General features: G+C 40.9%; 1 protein-coding gene across 2 annotated transcripts; it reads left to right on the forward strand.

The window, feature by feature from the left end:
• The first annotated feature begins 11841 nt into the window (after positions 1-11841).
• LOC108049811 (cuticle protein 21.3) lies at positions 11842-16241 on the forward strand. 2 transcript variants are annotated; one of them, XM_017131140.1, is made up of 5 exons: positions 11842-11853; positions 12933-13200; positions 14206-14532; positions 16000-16105; positions 16172-16241. In XM_017131140.1, the coding sequence occupies exons 1-5, from the start codon at positions 11842-11844 to the stop codon at positions 16239-16241; spliced, it is 783 nt and encodes a 260-aa protein (XP_016986629.1). The 2 variants fall into 2 exon arrangements, with proteins under 2 accessions (XP_016986629.1, XP_016986630.1); XM_017131141.1 differs by lacking the exon at positions 14206-14532.
• The last annotated feature ends 3116 nt before the right edge of the window (positions 16242-19357 follow it).

Raw genomic sequence — 19357 nt, forward strand, 5'->3', positions numbered from 1 at the left:
TCCACGTTGTTTGTAAACAATGGACACTTTCCTTAAACCTGGCAATGCTGTTCGGCTGAATTGGCGCGCGTCGTGAAAGATTCGAAATGTGCCTTTCATGGGGAGTAGTATGGCTTATAGAGTCACTTTTATTTTATTAATTATTATGATATTACACAATCATTTTCATATTTGTATTATTTTTCATTTGTAATAATGTTGGATACACAAGTGATTGGTTCTTAAACATACTCATATTTTTGAAAACCAAAAAAACAAAAATTCTTTATATATTGTTTTTAAGTTTCCCGTTAGCTAATAAGGTTTTTACACTGAATGGTTTTTTTTTTATTAATTTAAACATAATCTTTATAATAAGAATTTTCAAAAAATGATGCTTCTTATTTTCTGGCATTGTTGTATGCTAAACAATTATAGAAAGCAAAGGTAAACAAAGTATTTTTCAGCAGGAAAATCTGTTGTGAATGAGTGGGAAAACTACAATTTATATTTAATAGCCTTTTTGATAAATGTATATTTGAATTATTCGCAAATAGATTTTATCACTCGTTTTAGTGAGCCATTATTGGCAGACTTTGATTTTTGGTCAATTCCTCAGGCCCTATATAAAGTGAAAATAACTTGTAAAGATGCCATTTATTCAATTACCGTTTTGACATAAATTGTTATATGTTAATGAACGATTTGCAAACACTTCACGTACTATGTTATTTAAGATTCAACTTCTGAAGTCTGCTCCTTCGCAATCTAAGCTGCAACAATCTTTCCCGATTCCTCTAAAATTTCATCCTTGTTCTTTTCCTACACTTTTTTTGTTCGCCCGGTTCTCACCTTTCCGCTTAAGTTGCGCCAATAAATTTGTGAGCTCCCAATGCTTTTAGTGCTCCACGGATTACCACACCTGCAGACGCCACCCTCGCTCCATTTCCGCGTCTTTGAAGCCGTGCACTTCCTCTGCGCCGGTGTTGGTCAAGAGGGAAGTGGTATCCCTACTTGGCCAATGGCCACTGACCATCATCATCATTACCGTCATCAGCAACTTACGCAACGCTCTTTATCAGCGAGTGCACACGGAGAAATTGAGTAAATAAATGGTTACGTACATATACTTGTTCTAAATATACAAAATATACCAAATGGATAACTTATGGTGGCTTGAAGATCTTTTTATTACTTTTAAAAGTGTACATATACACATACATATGTATATATTTTCCGTCATCGAAAATTTAATGCATTGAATATATATTTTTCCTCCTTTTCACCTTTATCTTAAAAACAAGCTAGGCAATCGCCATATCTCTGATGCTGTCAAATGAAATTTATTTTTAAACAATTTAAAATCTTTTTGAGACCATAAAAACATCAAAACGTTTAATGTGTGTAAAGCGAATAATTTTATTTTAATTAAACTAAAACCCAACTTAAAACTCATAATCTTACAAAGCACAAATTATTTCAGAAACCACATTTTTGTAAATTACTAGTAAAATGTATAATACTTTTAAGGACATAAGCTCAATAAAATTAATAAGCCCCAATAACAGTTTCATATTTCTAGACTAACATTTGTGGATGAAAATAAAGACTCGGGTCAAAGGATCAAGCTTAAAGTGATACGTAAGCTTATTTGGCTATGTCGAAACTAAAATTTGTATTTTTCGCCGTGTACGTTGCACATTGCTAGTTGGTAGTTGCTGGTTGCTGGTTGCACGTTGCCCGGCGGCCTTTCAATAAACCGGCTATAAAAATAAGGAGTTGCCGGGAGCGGTTCGATGCCTTTGGCTTTGTTTTCGCACTTAATGCCGCCGCCGCAGCTTGCTGAGCGTGACGGTAAATAAAGTGAAGTGGCCTGGAAGCGACGCACTGCAGCAGCACGGCGGCAGCAGCAACAACCACTTTATTGCTGAGCCAAACACTGGCCCTCTTGCCAAGTCCAAGTTGCCAAGTTTGCTGTTGGCCAGTTGGCTTTTCTTTTTTAGGCCTTTTCAACCGGGGGAAACCGGGTATATTAAGTGAATTGGAAATGCCCCTAAAAAAGGATTTTAGTATTAGACATTTAGTTTAAAGTCTTTATTTTTCAATTGATTAATATTTAGGCAGCTATGTTCAGTTTTTTTTTTTTGGCAGTATTAAATAATACAGAATCGCTGTTTAAAATGATAAATATAACTATAAATACAAATTTAAAAACATTTTATTGGAACAGTAACAGTTAAATATATATATTCAAATATACTATTAATTTATTTCTTCTATTCATAGCAGCTATTTAAAGTAGAGTTTAAATATGCATGGAAACCATAAATCTTCATGAAAAATGATTAGAAATGCAACCTGCGGTAAAAAATGAAATACTAAATCAGCTTTTGGAGCCATTTAAATGAATATGCGTACAAAAATTGTTTGTCAGCCTTATTAGCCTTATTATTACCTTAAATTAAATTTGTTTTTCCATTGTCGTTACTATTTTAAATAATTGCTTCATAAATTGTGTTATAATTTAAACTGCCCCTTCCAATATCCATGTGTTGTTGTGTTGTTTCTGGGCGGGGGCCTGCGAAAAAGAAGGGGTTCGACTGGAGGTCGCGTCGCCTGGCAGCGCTTGTTTACAAATTTGTGGGCCAGAAGTGCTTAATTGCCTGAAACAAGGCCCGAACCAGTTGACCATGCCCATGCCCATGCGCAATGTGTGCAGTTTGCAGCGTGCAGTGCCCCTCGTATGTGGCCAGATGAATTTGGCCAAAATTGCCAACGGTCGTCGCTGTTGCTAAATTGCTTTTTCAGCCCGCCCTGCTGCATTGGAGTTTTTCGGATTTAATGAGACGACAGCGACGACTTTGGGTCTGTGGACCGCAGTGCGTATGCGTAATTAACACAGAAATCAAACTCGGCTTTGACTCGGCAGCACGCTCTGCAGGTGGGTAAACAACACAATACCCGGGACCAACAACAGCCAGAAATGGCCCCAAGGGATATGTGTACATATCGGTGGATACACCCAGCTACATACATGCACGCATACCCCAAAATTCACACACACACATGTGTGTGCCGGCAAAGAGCAACAAGCAGATCGCCCCACGCACTGCGAATACCAATGAAAATGGAAGAGGCGCCTCTTTAACCCCCGGATGGCGATGGCTTTTCCAGGAATTTCTCGATTCAATTGATAATTGAAAGACACACGGGAAAAGGATGCTACGGCACAGGCACATTTTCGGTATTTTTGTTCGATATGTGTCCTTTTAATATTTATCAAAAGGGGAATATTTCAAATGTTTGCTTTGTGCTTTTTCATATTTGTTTACATTTCTCATATGCCGTATTTTTAATAAATATGTGCATGATTGAGTAAAACTATTTGGCTTTGCTTACAATTTCAGATTAACAGTTGCCTCTGCATAAATTGTAATAGGTTTTTGGCTTACGCTGCTTCCATAGTCAACTGGAAAGACAATTTTAAAATATTAAAATAATATTAAATTCATAAATAGAAGTTGACATTTAAAATTCATAAAAAAAAATCTTTGTTTTATCAGAAATGTAAGTTACTTGGGGGTCCATACAGCATCTCCAACTCTGGGTTAAAGACGCCTCAGGTACTCATTGAAAGTACAAGCAGGTCATCATTGGGCTTGCCACGCCCCCCTGTTGCCGAACTCTACAGCGAAATGGAAATGGATTCATAAATTATACAACATGAAGCTGTGGTACACATGAAATATGCGAATTAGGATGCAGGGTGGTGCCCATCTGCCAGTCGCAGGCCATAACTCATCACAATTGGCCAGAGATGCTGGAGCAACAGTCGAAGAATAAGGCCTCCTTGGGTCTATCAGTGTCCATCAACCGGGTGGAAGGTGCCTCCCCGGAATCCCCCACTCCTGCAACCTGCGTTGCCAGGGCCAACTGCATATGGAGGGCTTCCTGGACCAGGCCAAACTAATAAACCAACTCAATTAGGGGCTACGGAGGCCAAAAAAAATAACAAAAACAACAATCACAAGGATCAGGAAAACTCTAACGACTGGGGGATGCTCCGTATAAGGGTCCAAGTATACACACATACCAATTGGTAGATTGCCAGAGTATCCACTCAAAGTGATTTGCGCAAGTTATTTGCCCTTAGCAATTGGTTTTCCCCTTAAAAAGTTGCATTAGGAATGAACGAAAATATCGATACATAAATATCGCATCGATAATTAAGGATTCGATAATTAAAATAAGGATTCGATAAAATAATAATTTATCCGTTAATTAAAGAAATGGGAATATAAATATCGATAATATTTTAAGTTGTTAAGAACGAAATTTGACAACATTTCTAGCTTAAATATTTTAGTACTTTATTTCAGATGTGATAATAAAAGGGTAATTTTTCTCGATTTATAAAATGATTGTTTTTTATTTCGAATAACATCCCCAGGCTGAAGTAGACCAGTATGCTCCGAACCCAATTAAAGGTTCCAGCCTATAAATACCCCATCGAAATTTCGGACCACACACTTTTGCGGCTGCTTGGCGGCTGTTCCCGAAATATCTGTGTGTTTGCTGCCAAATATCAATAAAATAAATTAATTTTATTAAAAGGCCTTGGTCGGTGGGCGTGGCGCGTTTTTTTGGACCTAGTTTTGGCGGGCTAAATCAGGCCACTAAGTCATTCAGGCGATAAGTTTGGCTGGGAACCAACGCGCCGGTGCCGCCAAACCCAAGTGCAGGTGGCAATTATTTATGCACCGAGTGATTTGTCGCTTAATACGCGTCGCATTTTACATAAACCCGCTGACAGTCGAGAAATATACTCTCGCGTTGGAGTTTGGTTACCACCTTTTTATGTGACGGCATTAAATTCCATTATACAGTGGTGGTCAAAAGTATTTGCACATTTCTTATGAGTAAGTACGTGTAATTTGTGCAAATACTTTTGACCACCCCTGTATGTATTTAAACAATATTGCACGATTTTTTTAATGAACTGGGTTAATTTTTGGGGTACAATTTTCCTTCGTATTAGGCATTCCAATCGAGTGAAGTAGCGATAAGATACAGCTAAGTCTTCCTTGCGGTTGGCTCCATTCGAATTGCGTATACGCAACGTTGCCCAAGCGAGTGCATAATTGCAGCACTTAGGCGCAATTTGCGGTGATTTTTAATTGCTGACGGCCTCTTGAATCAATTTTAGCAACAAGTAGACATGTTAAAGCTATGTCTACCGACCGGAGAATACCCTCTCCACAGTTGGCAAGCAAACATAAAAACATTGCTCTTTAAGAATATATATTCATTTGATCTTGTCGTAGACTTTTACTCTTGAAAAAAAACTATGTAAACTATGAAATTGACACTAAATCCTGAAAAACTAATGTATTGAAAGTATCAAATTTAAACTATTAAAGTATATAAAAAATTAAACTAATTAATTGTTTAAAAATTGCTTATAAATTAAAAAAGTATTTATAGATTCATACTAACAATATATATATTTTTAAGATTATCGGTTATTTTATGGGTTTTTTTGTCTATTAATTAACGCTCTACATGTTTATATTCTATATTTAAGACTTGGGTGTTGTTGTTTAAGTTGTAAACTGATTGAAAGTTAATTGTGGGTAGTTTTAATAACCAGAACATGTATAAAACATGTAATTAAAGTACAAATTCCCTCAAGAGATCTCCAATTTTCAGCGCATTCCCGTCAGAAATAATATTGCTACATCGATGCCCCTCGGCCACTTGGCCATTCCTCAAATAATCTCGTTACCCGAAAATGAATGGAATTAAATCAGAAACAAAATGAAAATCAAGTCAAACGAAAGTGTGTGCCATTATTGTTTTCCGTTGATTTTTTTTTAGGTGCTTTGAATATTCTCATTACTGCGATGGACTAATAACAGTGAAGGAAAGTCTGAAAATAATAAATGCGCAGATTGCACAACAAATTAACGCAGGGGCGTGGGCGTGGCACGTCGGGGGCACTGCCCACTTGTCAAGTGTCTCAATATCGCAGCTGCGGCATAGAGAAAAAGACAAAAATAAAAGAAATATTCTCAGAAAATATGAAAATCCAAGATGAAGATTGCAAGACAGCAGAACGACAAAGGCGCACGAACCAACTGAACAAAGGCGCCTCGAATCTGGCCAAAAAGATCTAGCTGCACGGAGGTGTGGCCGCCTTTTTGCCTATTGATTTTGTAATTGAAGGTTAAATTTTAATGCTCTCGGCTAGGCAAAACTGTGTGTGTGTGTTTGCCAGTGTTTGCGGTTAATAGCGCGTAATGGCAGGACGTTGCTCCACTTTCGGTTCGCTGGCAAAGCGCACCACGCCTCGAACCGGTTTGTTGCCCCCAGTCGATGGGTTGGCGTGCGCCATCTGTCGGACTTCTGGACGCACTAAGGCGACGAGCACTACGGAGTGACAAGACACCCATTACAATTTAACACAAAAATGGCAAAGGGTGCTCTTAATAGCTGGCAATGCGATACGTGGTAGTTTCTGTGCTTAAGTTAAGTGTTAGATGCGTTAAGAGGGGACAACGCAAGATTACCCCGGATTTCAATAGGATAAAGTGGTATTTTCATTTAAGGGGTTAACAAGTTGAATTATTTGTTTTTAATAACTCAACATGAGGGTTTGCAAAGCTTGAAAGTAATGGTGTCTAATACCAAGAACCTAAATTCCACGAATCACAACTTTGATAAATACGGTTTCAGACCGTATTTCTATTCCCACCTCTTTGAGCTCTACTATGAATTGTCAAAATTTAACTTTCCATTTATTAAAAAATTTTCAAAATAAATTTAAGATGCTGATAGCAACCAAACTAAAATCAATTATGCGTGGAGAGCACTATATCTCAAGTGTATACCTCTCGTAATCTGGTTAGTCATATTAAAATCCCCAAAACTGAATTTCTATATCATTTCTAAGTAATGTTAAATATTTTAGGTAGTGAAAATATAAAGTCTGATTTTAAATACCCATTAAATGTCAATACTTAAATTATTAGTATACCCTTTGGTTTACTTTAAAGCGAGTCAGCTATTATTTCACACTATTTAAATACTGCATTAGCCTGGGGTTAAGCTCTACACTGCATACTCATACTCCAATCATCGTGACTTGTGGGCGGTCAGTCGTCGTCATCCCAATCTGACCTGCTTATATATCGCCATTGATATCGATGCCACGATGACGCGGCGATGTCAGGGCATGTCGGTCATTAATCTTCGCCTTTTGGAAATTCCACGCAAAACGCCAACAAAGGCAGGAATGGAAAACAGCATGTGTGATAATGGTCGAGGGTGTGGGGCCAAGTATTTAGGCAAATGTCGCCAACTCAAACCTCTGAAAACTGGACATGGGACGATGGACAATGGACATGGAAACAATGACAGCGATGGGCTGCGGTGTCAAGAGCGGCGAAAAAAGAGCAGTTAGGGGATGCCAACTACAACTGCTGTCAGTGCTGAGCCCATCGTATTGATACCCTGTAATTTCCACTCTGAAATTGGAGATATTTATTGTCAAGGGTTTGCGAAGTATTATTAATTTATAATAAAAGCAAAGCTTGAAAAGCGACACTTTTTTCATAAGATCTTTATAGCGTGTGATGTTTTTAAGCTTAAAATTTTTTCAAAACTGTTACCTTACATATAAACCCACAAATCCCATGCATTTTACCATTTTCGTGGCATTGCCTGCCTCTAGCAATAGAAATTGGATTTTCATATCTTTTCATATATTTTCACCCTCATAAATACCATTTCTTTACATTCCTTAAAACGTTTTAAATGATCGATTTAACTATTTTTTATGTAGGGAAGAGTTCATATCCAAAACAATATGTAAAACCATTAAATATAAGTATTTGTTTTCTTTATGTGAGTGTCTGATTTGTTTTTAGAACATTTTTTGTAGATTGGTGCGTCGACCTTTTGATTTCCAAAGGATATCTCCATTTCATCATGAATCTGTCCTGGGTCTTTTCCAAAATTTTACTGCGGCTTTGTTTGGCTTTGTTTTGGCCCGTTGTCTGCGCCTTTTTGACCCACATAGACGTGAAGTGTTTCGCCCCACTGGACACCACAATGTGACGGGTGGGTGTTGGTGGTGGGTGGTGGGTGTTGGACTGGGTGGTGGTGGTGCTTTCGCTGGCAAAAGGACATTGAGATAGCCATGGCTCGCTGCACTTGGCTGGGCCCGACTGCTTGTCCTGTATTGGCATTGCAATTATACAAATTAATGTCAGAGACAAAAAGCTCGCAGATTGCGACGCCCGCAGAGATGGCATTGTGTATTTATCGCGGCAGGGGAGGGGGTTGATGGACGTAATTGAAACATCACGCCATTACACAATGGAACAATGGGTTGCAAGGGCATCGCAAGGCGGGGAGGGGGTGGAGGTGGTGGAGTTGGGGAAGGGCGCTCATCAGCAATGACAATCGATGATTGCCGCTGCATCGGGAATTGACTTCGCCGCGCACACTCACACTGTGCCAAACACAATAAAAATGTAAGAATGCTGCTAATTTATGGACATAAGCGGTAATCTCTATTACAACATTGATTGCAGGTGTAATTATCTGGACAAATCAAGCAAAAATGCTTTAAGTAATGGAGGTAAACAAGCTTTGTTTGTATATTGTCATCTCAATTAGAAAATACATACATAGTTTCAAGCCTTAAATTACAAAGAGAACTTAGGGCCTTTCTGGAAAAATTGTATTAATTAAAATATTATTTTATTATAATTTGTAATACAAATTCTAAAGGTCAACCAACAGGTTTATATAAAAAATTGTAGCCTACTTGGGCCTTGTTTATCTATGAAAGGTTTTTAGGATTTAATCTTCTCGACTCAAGTGAAATTGTATTTCGAGGGGTTGGGCTTGTCCCCTTTTGATTATATTGAAAAAGGAAACTAACTTTGGTTATAAATTTATTTATATTCTTATATTATATTTTTTCTACAAATAGTTTGAAAAGATGTATGGAAATAAATGTGAGTTTAAAGACAAGAGAATATATATGTGTTTTTTTCCGTGCACTGCTCGACAACTTCTACGCCATTGTGTCTTATTGTGTGTGCTTCCCCGGAATTGGCAATGCCAAAACAAGTGGCGCCATCTTCAGCTTGATAATGCTTTTACTGGCCGCCTTCTACCCAAAAAAAAACCCCCTGAACGCATTTCTTCTGAAGGTTGGCTGCACTTTTACCCCGACTTCGATTTGGGTGTCAGATTCGGGAGACCGACTCGCTTCCCTTGACGGAGGTTTCTCAGTTGACAGTCGGAAAATGCTAGCAATTTCCCAGCGTCGCCTTGGTTGCGAAACCTCTGTGTGTTTGCTCCCAGGCGGACAGACAGCCAGCTGTGGCCCATTACATAACGCTCCCTGGCCCACTCTACATGTGAACCACACCCAGAGAAAAGTACCACTAACCACATAGTAAAAGTACCACTAACCACATAGTAAAAGGCTTATCTCTTTTAACGATTAATTTTATATTGCAAAAAATAGGACATTAAAATTATATGAGAGTGGTAAAAAAACGCAGTGTAACTGAATGTGAAATAAATATTTCAATAATTGAGGACTATTTTGAAATCAAACTCCCATAACTTCAAGTCTCTTTGAGTCGAACTAGTTTTATTGGCAATATAAAGTGTATTGACAGGTAAAATAAATCATAAAATAATATAATGGTGGCAGATGGTGATTCACGTTTTAAAAGTTTTACTGTCTAAATTTATATTTGAGCTTCTTTGTATTTACAGATAACAGTTTTATTTGTACTTCGTCGTTAACAAAATATTATTAAACTAAAAACACCAAATACAAACAGTCCATATTAAATATTTTTGGATATATATTTAAAAAAAATGTCGATCGCTTTCATTGAATTTAATTACGTTCAATTTCTTAGGTCACTATTATATGTATTCGATGCAAAGTAAATAGCAAAAACACACAATATTTTCTCTCAGTGTGTATATCTATCCCTCGTCACGACAAACGCACAAAAGTGCGCATAAATTGCGAGCGACCCACAAAAAATTGTTAGCCAGCAACAAAATGGCTTAGATCAGAAAACACAAATCAAAAGCCAGCAAAAAGGCCTCCCAGTCCAAAAATCGGGCCCACTTCTGCTGCTGCCTTTCGAAAAGCGTGGCAATCAGCGGCAGGCGTACCAGGTCTACCAGGTCCTCAGGCCCCGACTCCCAGCTCCGTACCCCCAGTTGCAACCTCGGACTCGGGGGCTCCCACTCTCGGCTAGAGCACCCCGATCCGATCCGATCCACTCCACTCCACTCCACTCCACTCCAATTTACTCCAATCCGATCCAACTCTGGCTGGCTGCCCAATTTCCGCGCCCATTCGGCGGTGGCTGCGTGAGAACTAGCAAAAAATAACAAATATAAACTGGAAAGTGGTCTATTCGGATCGGCATATACCCACTAGATATTGTAGGGCCTATAATATATACGAATATGGTTAAACAAATAAATACCTTGTTTCTAACATGCCAATTCTAAAATTGTGTAAGGTGAGATTCTCATTGATAAAGTCTCTACATATACATGCGATCCCCAATAAAAAGTATTATCATATTAGTATAACCAGAGTCACAATGAATTACACTTATCAATTACATTTAATAAATTAATAAAGTGTACTGCTAATTAAATTAAATTTAATACATACAATGAAATAATATAGTCTGTTTACTATAGTTACTTTTAATAAACCAACATTGCATGTCAATAAAACTTAGTGAGAATATAAAACAAACAGTTCATATATATAACTATTGAAACAATTTATAAAACAATACTCTCATGTATAGTCAGTATATTTCTATAATTTATTGTTATATATTATATGTAAATTCTTCATCAAATTAAGCTTACAATAAAATGTATGTATAATAAATTAAACATTCATTATTATTCCAATCATAACCTTAAGTGCTATTAAATAAACATTACCTAGTTTGCTTACAGACCCTAACACCATTCACGGTACTCTATGAACTTTTTTTGGCAACAAAGCAGTTAGTTTATTTATCGTAACTTTATAGTTTTGCTGTATATATTATATATTTAATTAATTAGAGAGCTCTGTAAAGTGCTGGCTACCATGCCCACTCAAAGCAGCGATTGCGGGGTACGAAAACTCTGAAAAAGTTGAACACAAAATGTCCGCGGGCTGGGCCAAAAATGTGCAACGCACTGAGTATATTTGGTGCATGGAAAATCGTGGAAGAGGGTGGGGGGGGGGGGGAGTTAGGTTGGCTATTAATAAAGCACTTGACAAGAGCCACGTGAATGATTTGGGGGGGGTGGGGGGTTTTAGCCTGGAAATGAGAACAAGTCGAAGACGACTCCTCTGGTTCACTGACCAAAAATCAAATGGACGGGTTCAGTGGGTTCACCTTGTCCGCTGGCATTTCCTTTTGCCGCATTCGGAAAAGCGCGTACAAATTTCCAATTAAACAATCGATGTGATTAACACGAAAAGCGATCTCTGCCATGGGCGGTATCAACAAAAAAAGGGGAGTGGGGGGGGGGGAGGGTAGGTTGCGTAGAGCGGCGCGCCTGCGCGTTGCCTGCTTTGCCAACTGATGAAAACCCGTTCTCATGGCTGCCGCCACTTTTTTTGTTTTTCAGCGATTTTCATTATTTATTTTTCCTTTTTTTTTTTTTGCACCATATTTTGAGAGCAGACCGGCGGCTGTGCAGGCGTATAAATAGGCCCAAAGAACGGCAAACCGAGACAGTTACCAATCGCAATCCAATCGAACTGAGTCGAATTTTTTTAAGTGAATCACTACAACAATGGCATTCAAGGTGCGTGAATTGTGGCACAGGCAACATAGCCGGGCCATGGGTTGCAAATGCGGCCCTTCCCTGACAGGCCGACTGACATCGCAAAGGAAAGGGAGTCAGATGCACAGATACAAGTTGCCTGCAGTTGTTATCCTTTCACTCGTCACTCGGCTGCCACTCGTTTTTGCTCTGCTGCCGGCAGGATAACTGGGCTCCTGGCTACTGGCTCCTAGCCAGGCCACAACTCGACCTCATCCGGCCGATTGCAAGTGCCATTCAGTCTTAGCCCGGTTCGCAATTTAAATTGAATGTCCAAGGCAATGAAAACGAGAGCAAGACCAACACGCATGCTAATTGTGCGACTGTCATGTGGCTGATAATTATGAGGCCTCAATCTGGGTCAGCTTGGGCCAGGAATAGCCTTCAGTGAGATTGTACCAATTTGGGTGTTAATAGGCCTTGAAATATGCAGCAATGACAAGTGGTGACAGGGTCAGAAGGACAACAGAACAGGACTTGTGTGAAAATTTAATATTAATAAAATGCTTAGGCTGTCTGGTTGGTTAACGGATTACCTTTCGTTAGTAGAGCCAATCAATAAAAAAAAACATAGAGAAAAGGGAAAGGAAATTTGTCCAGGCACTGCAATTGAAGTTTTTAATTTAAAAAATAATATCATACTTTTTGATTCTTTTGAGTGAAACCACAAAGCTAACCTTTTCTGGGAATCTATCAGGTTTTCGGTAAAGTAAATACGATTTTTGTTACTTAATTTCACAGTTTCAGTTTCGGTTCTCAGGATGTTCAAGTTTTTTGTTTTTTTTCTTTTTTGTAAGGAAAACAATTTTCGTATCAGCTAACCTGTTTTTGTATTGGACAGCTTTGTATGTGTTTCGATTAAGCGATAGACATCTGTGCATCTCCTTTTCAAGGTCATGTTCCAACTGGCTGCCAGAGAACAACTTTACCAAGTTAATTAAAAGTTTGTTCGCCTGCAATTTCCTGCAGAGAGTCGCACTGCGACAGGAGCAGAAGCAGAAGCCGAGGCAGAAGCTGATTTGAATAAAATCCCGCATAAATATCATGTTGCCCATCCGCAGGTTATCCTCTGTGTGGTCCTGGTGGCGATCCTCGCCTGCGCCCAGGCGAAGCCCGGCGGTCCGGCGGCCTACTCGATCAGCGCCCCCAGCGTGGACCACGCCTCCGTGGGCAGCACCCAGGAGCACACGGTGAAGGGCCACTACGGCCAGTCCTCCCAGTCGGACTACGCCAGCCAGGTGCAGACGGCCCACTCGCAGTCGCACGTCCAGCGCTCGAGCATCAGCAATGACGCCGGCCTGGCGCCCGTCGCCGCCCACGGCTACGCAGGTGAGTCCTGGATGCCAAACCCACCCCACACTGCCCACTGATCCACACCAGACACCGCCGCACCACCCAGCACATGCTCACACCACGCACCACCACCACTTTTATACCCCTGCACGTAGCTGCAGTGATGGCTCGGCTTCCATTATACTATACCTTTAACAAGAAAGGAAGGAAACTTCGGCAAGTCGAAGTTTATATACTCTTGCAGCCATTACAATCATACAAAATTCTATGAAACGATTATTTTTCGATGCTTACGCTTTATGTTTAAAAACAATGAAGCTATGTCGACTTTCCAAAACATTTTTTCATCGTTGCTATATGACTTAGTCGTCCGAATCTTATAAAATGAACACCTTAATTATAAAATTGATTAAAATTAACTTACCTCGGATTATATACGTTTATATATATATATATATATTTTATTTCCATTTATTTTTTCAATTGTTCCTATGGGAAAACGTTCAAGAATATATATTCTTTATATATATGTTTCCCTGCAAATTTATGACTGAAATTATTAAAAACCTATGCAAGGGTATGCAAATAGAAAAGCTCTTAGGAAAATACCAATACTAAATAGTATCAAAATATATTCTATATTCTATATATGGAAATACGACAAATATTTGAAAATAAGTCACGAGTTAACAGGACTTGACTTATACAGGACTTTTATAATTTTCCTATTGTTGTGAGATAACAACATATTGGTATTTTTATAATATTTAATTTGTTACCTAGCACCTAGGGAACATAAATGCTTAGATTAGATTATTATGAAATTGCAATTAAATTTTATTTATTTTTTAAAAATATGTTTTCGTTTATTTCTTAAAAATTTCAGTAATATTTGCAAATGTTTTTTTTTTGTATACTGATTACTTTTTTGATTAGCTTAAGTTATTTATGTTTTATAAATAAGATAGAAAACATGTAGTTGCCGGCCATCACTGCTTAGTTGATTGTTAACACTTTTAACCCGAAAATGAAAAACCAAAGCTGCTCCGGCCCACGCCATCGCTGCGCCAGCATATTCCCTGGGCTACGCCGGGCATACGGCGCCCGCCCAAATTCAGGGCGTGGCCTACGGCGGACACTACGCGGCCACGGCTCCGGCCGTCCAGATCTCCGGACTGGGGCATCTGGGCCACTCCCTGGGTCACTCCCTGGGCCTGGGAGGCTACGGAGGCTATGGGGGCTACGGAGGATACGGGTATGGGGGCTATGGCTCCTATAGCGCCGCCCCCGCCATCTCGCACGGATATCTGGCCCACGCCCCGGTCGCCGCCGCTCCAGTTGTGAAGTACGCCGCCGCTCCTTCGTACGGTAGGTGATCGGGATCTAGGATCCGAGTTCCAGTGACCAGGACTAACCCGCTAACCCACTCTAACCCCACTCCCCGCACTCTACGCACGCTTCTGTATTCCCCCCAAAATTCTGTTTCCTCAGCGATTTTCAACTAATTTTGCAACGAGTCTTTCAGTCTGAAAGCAGAAAAAGAACTTTATTGTGTTTTCGCCCTGCTGGCCAAGTGCACTTGGCAAAAACAAACTTTGCTCTGAGCGGGAAACAAAGCGCAAGTTTCGCTACATCAGGCAGGGGATGTCGGGGTGTATAGTGGTTCTCTGAGATATGGGATAGTGCGGGCTCCAAAGTAAATGCAAGTCGTTTTGTTACAGCAGGCTGTTGCCAAACTAAGAGGAAAACTTACAGGATAATTGTTTTAAGTTAGGCCTAGAAAAGCGCCAGGTGGGAGTAGAAAATATGACGGAGATCACGGCAATACGGTGCAAATGATAAGGACTTAAAAGAAAAAACCAAAGAAGAAGGTCAATGTCGTCAGAGATCATTGCTGTTTCCTCGCTTATAAGGGTTTACTATTTGGCTTTGGGCAATCGATAAATCTCCCACCATCCCGGGAAAACAACACACAAAGGGGATAATCGGTTTCGGGTCCGTCCGCAATCGATTTGTCTTGCTAGAAAACAGATATAACTGCCTGGTGGGTGTGGGGATTCGGCGGTGAGGTAACCACCAGTCCAGCCGAGTAATCAATCATTCATCGCCTGCCATCGTGCCTATCCGTTTCGGAGGTTTTAAAGCTCCGGTCAAGGCGTGTTCTACACACCAAGGTGGTCTCAAAACTACTGTCCAGTTCTTGGCTGATTCAGCTAGTCGAGTCACCCGGTCACCGAGTCACCCAATCACCGAATCGCCAAGTCACCGTTCCCGTTCACATGGGTGTCACTTGATTGATGTTGGCTGGCACTGCTGGGTTTTGTGCACAGTGCACTTAAAGAAATGAACTATTCAATTTTGTTGTTGGTTGAAAATCTCGTATACTTGATAATTCAACATGTCGTATACTTAATAATTCAACATGTCGTATACGTGATATTTGCTTTCACGCCATGAACGGGAGGGGCGCCATTTTGTTCAAAAAGAAATTCTTCTTAAAATCTATTGGATAAATTCATAACAAAAGGGCGCTGTGCAGGAATGCTGAGCCACGAGCCTGGTGGGTCAGGCAATGTCAGCTGGTTGCCGTTGACAACCTTTAAGTGTCGCAGTGGGCGGGGTAGCCCTAAGGGCCGGGGTATTGTCCAAACAGTGGACACGATGCTAATTTGGGGAAGCTCTATCTCGACCCATCCCCCCAGCGACTATCTCTTTCAGCCCAGCCATCTATCTCTGTCTATCTACCTTATGTTTCTTTGGATGCTTTGTGTCTGCCTGCATAAAAACCTGCTAACTTTCTGTTTTTGTTGTTGTGTCGTGTGCTACCCCCTGCAGCTCCCGGAATCATTGGACACGGCATCGGACTTGCCGCCCCCGCCTACGCAGCTCCCGCCTACGCCGCCCCTGCCTACGCCACGCATTTGGCCGGGCCCGTGGTAAAGTGAGTATCCGGCTCGCAGGACCATATTAATAAGGTTGGCTCATAATCACCACCCCCGCGTTTCAGGGCCGCCGTTGCCGCACCCGCCCTCGTCCACACATCGGTCTCCGGCCACGGCATTCACTATGGCTACTAGGGGATCCACCGCCCACGCACCGCTCCACCCCCCTCCTTCACAGTACACACCAACACACACACCCATCCGTCTGGCTAGCAACACTAATAGGAACAATAATACCCAGAGCGTGTCGGTAGAGGGTACGCCTTAATTAAAACTCAATTTGTTAACTGCACCGAGAGATCCTGGACACGCTGACCTCTGAACTGTGAGGTGGAGCCAAAACCAACCTAGCCAACCTCACCTGGATTGCGGGGGGGGCGTGTTGGAAAGGGGTATGCAGTGCAGTGCTACCGAACGCTTCACCTTTTTTTATCGTGTTGTTGCCCCAGAGCTTAAACTTATCCCTCATCCCCGAATGGCGAATGCTGAATGTGTTTTTTTTTATCGCGGTTGAATTTACGTTGTATTTAAATTTATTTTGTAAACTGAAACGAAATGCATGTGGAAATGTTGGAAAAAAATAAACTCATTGTTATAACTGGCTCGCAAATGATGACGGAGGGGATTTGGGGGGCGGGCCCGTCGCAATATGATATATGATATGATAGGATGCAAGAGCACTGCAGTGCCCTCCTTTTTTGGCCATGATGCGGAGCAGAAGCAGGCCGAGATTTATTTGCCACGCATCAGTTGATCAGCATACTTTATGGCGCATAACACGCCACAGTGCGTTTCATAAGCGTAAGTTCCAGCTCAAAAGCGACAGTTGCAGTTCTCCACCATCGCACTTTATTTTGTTTGCCATAAAACGCACTGTCCCTGCGACCATAAATATGGCGAATTGAGCCGACCAAATACCAAGTGAAAGTGCAAAGGCCCAGAAAACCAATTTACGTCACATCGGGCATCGCACATGGCCCGAAATAGATGTTAGCCCGTTTATTTCGGTCCTGTCCTAAAATATTGTCTAGCAAAAAAATATCGCCAGCAATTCGGTGGTATTAAAAATGTCACTGAGTCCGTGGAAGAGTGAAAGTCAGAGTTTGCCGGCTAAGTCGGCCAAAGTTGAATGATGGGGCTAGTCGGCTGACTGAGTGCGAGGACGACAGCTTTAGGAGCCATCAACAAGGATAACTTTGAGCCAGGATAACTGCAGCGGCAGCTGGGGGATCAGAGCCATTCCCCAGAAAATGCCAAATATAATTAAACTTCTAATTGAGGGGATTTAGTTTTAGAAGAATCTATTGCATATTTGCAGCTGCCTAAACTACTATATTTCTTTGGCAAAACAGTTTTAAATCCCTTTATTTGTGGAGATAGTCAAAAAAAAAAGTGTAATAAATAGCTGAATTTAAAAATCAATGGATGTTAAATGTAAAAATGCTGCTTCTAAAACCCTTTGTTTTGGACAATTATTTAACACTCGACATCCAGTTGACATTTGCTGGTCATTTGTGGGGGTAAAGCATATTTGCAAATCATGCTAATTAGGAAAATTAACTGAAGTACCCGAGTTCTGTGGACCGCTGCAGTTTTTTCCGCTTTCCCAGGTGGCTGGTGGCCACAGGTGGACGAAACACCATCCCCAAAAGGAACTTGGCCAGCAAAATTCATTGTTTGTCTTTGGCTCTGAATGCTGCGCTTTGTTTTGCCAGCTCGTTTGGGGAAATGAACAGGATGCGGTCCTACGCACACACATCCAAACTCACAGGATACGCACGCACACGTGGGCTTATTTAGTAACTATATTTGCTTTGCGTCTCATTCGGCTAGTTTTTCATTTCTTTTTCTTTCCTTCTGCCATGTTTGCTTTCTGCTGTTGCCCGGTGTTTGTGTATTTTCCCGGCCCATACTAAATTGGAATTTTCCATGCAAATATCTCTACACCCCCCTTTCATTTCTGTTTTCGCTTTTGCGTCGTTTTTTCAATTAATATCCGGCCTTCAAATTGAGTTAGTTGCACTTTGTGGCGGTAATCAGCTGGCCAAATCGTCAATATTTATTATATTTGCAACCCTTCCAGCTGGCGCCTTATGGTGCCTTAATGTCGTGGAAATGCCTTAGTCAGCGGGTCGTCCGTCTAATGCAATAGTCGTGTTTTGGCTCCGGATTCCGGTTCGGGCTTGTTCTTGGCTCGCTTTCCACTTACTGTTTACATTTGGCTTTGGCCCGCACTGCACTGGATGGCCTTGCCGGTAGGTGTCCGGCCCAGGAAGAGGAACAGAGGCCGAAACCACTCCAAGGACACGTTTCTGCCAGTCCCCGGGGGCCAAAGTAACCACTCGATTGTCACCTGTTGGCCAAAGTGGCGCAGGGAGGCACAAAATTGCACAACAATCTCCCGTCTGCCAGTCTCTCAATTCTCATCGCTCCGCAAACAAGTGCTCCGCCCGGAATAATGTCTATATTGCATGCTCAGTTTTGGATATTACAGTCGAACAAATATCGGGGTGGTTTTTTTTGGACTTGGAGGAACAATTGCACAAAAAAAAAATAAAACCCCCGTCTTAAAAATAAACTATAGGCATTATATGAGTTACTCCTTATATTTAAATACAATACTCAATAATGCAAGGCTTATACTTTAATTACGATGAGATTTAATTATGGTAATATAGTGTTATTTAAATTCCAACTGATTCATCGACCTTATTAATAAGTTTTTCATACTCAATAGTTTAGAATTCATTACGCAAGATGATGTTATTTTTCATTGCATACTTTTAGGACCCATTCTAAGTGCTTTGAAAACCTTAGTAATTTCTAAAGCATTTCTTATTACAAATTTTAGTTAGGATTTAAATTGTATTTAGCGATTTGTTGGCTTATATTTTGTAGCTTTTCTTGGCGATTTCGTGCAGTGCAGATGTGGATGCACAGGTGGAATGGGTCCACTCAAAGGATTCGATGTTCCCCATGTATGTTTGCAATGGCGCAATACCCGTCGGGCCGCACATTCCATTTAACCGCCGGGTAGCCAAGGCGATTGTTTTCATACACCGTAGCTCGAGGCAATGGAAGAAGGGGTATATTCAGATTCAGATTCAGAGGGGGGGGGGAACCCATTACCATGGATATCTATTAATACCCCCCACAATGGAGGCCAGCTCGGATAAATGGATCTGCGAGTGGCTGGGGATTATAAACTCCATAAGCAGATTCAATGGCAGCACGCAATTACGGCTGTGAAG

Source organism: Drosophila rhopaloa, unplaced genomic scaffold (genome assembly GCF_018152115.1).
Source record: "Drosophila rhopaloa isolate 14029-0021.01 unplaced genomic scaffold, ASM1815211v1 contig_3, whole genome shotgun sequence".
Taxonomy (NCBI): Eukaryota; Metazoa; Arthropoda; class Insecta; order Diptera; family Drosophilidae; genus Drosophila; species Drosophila rhopaloa.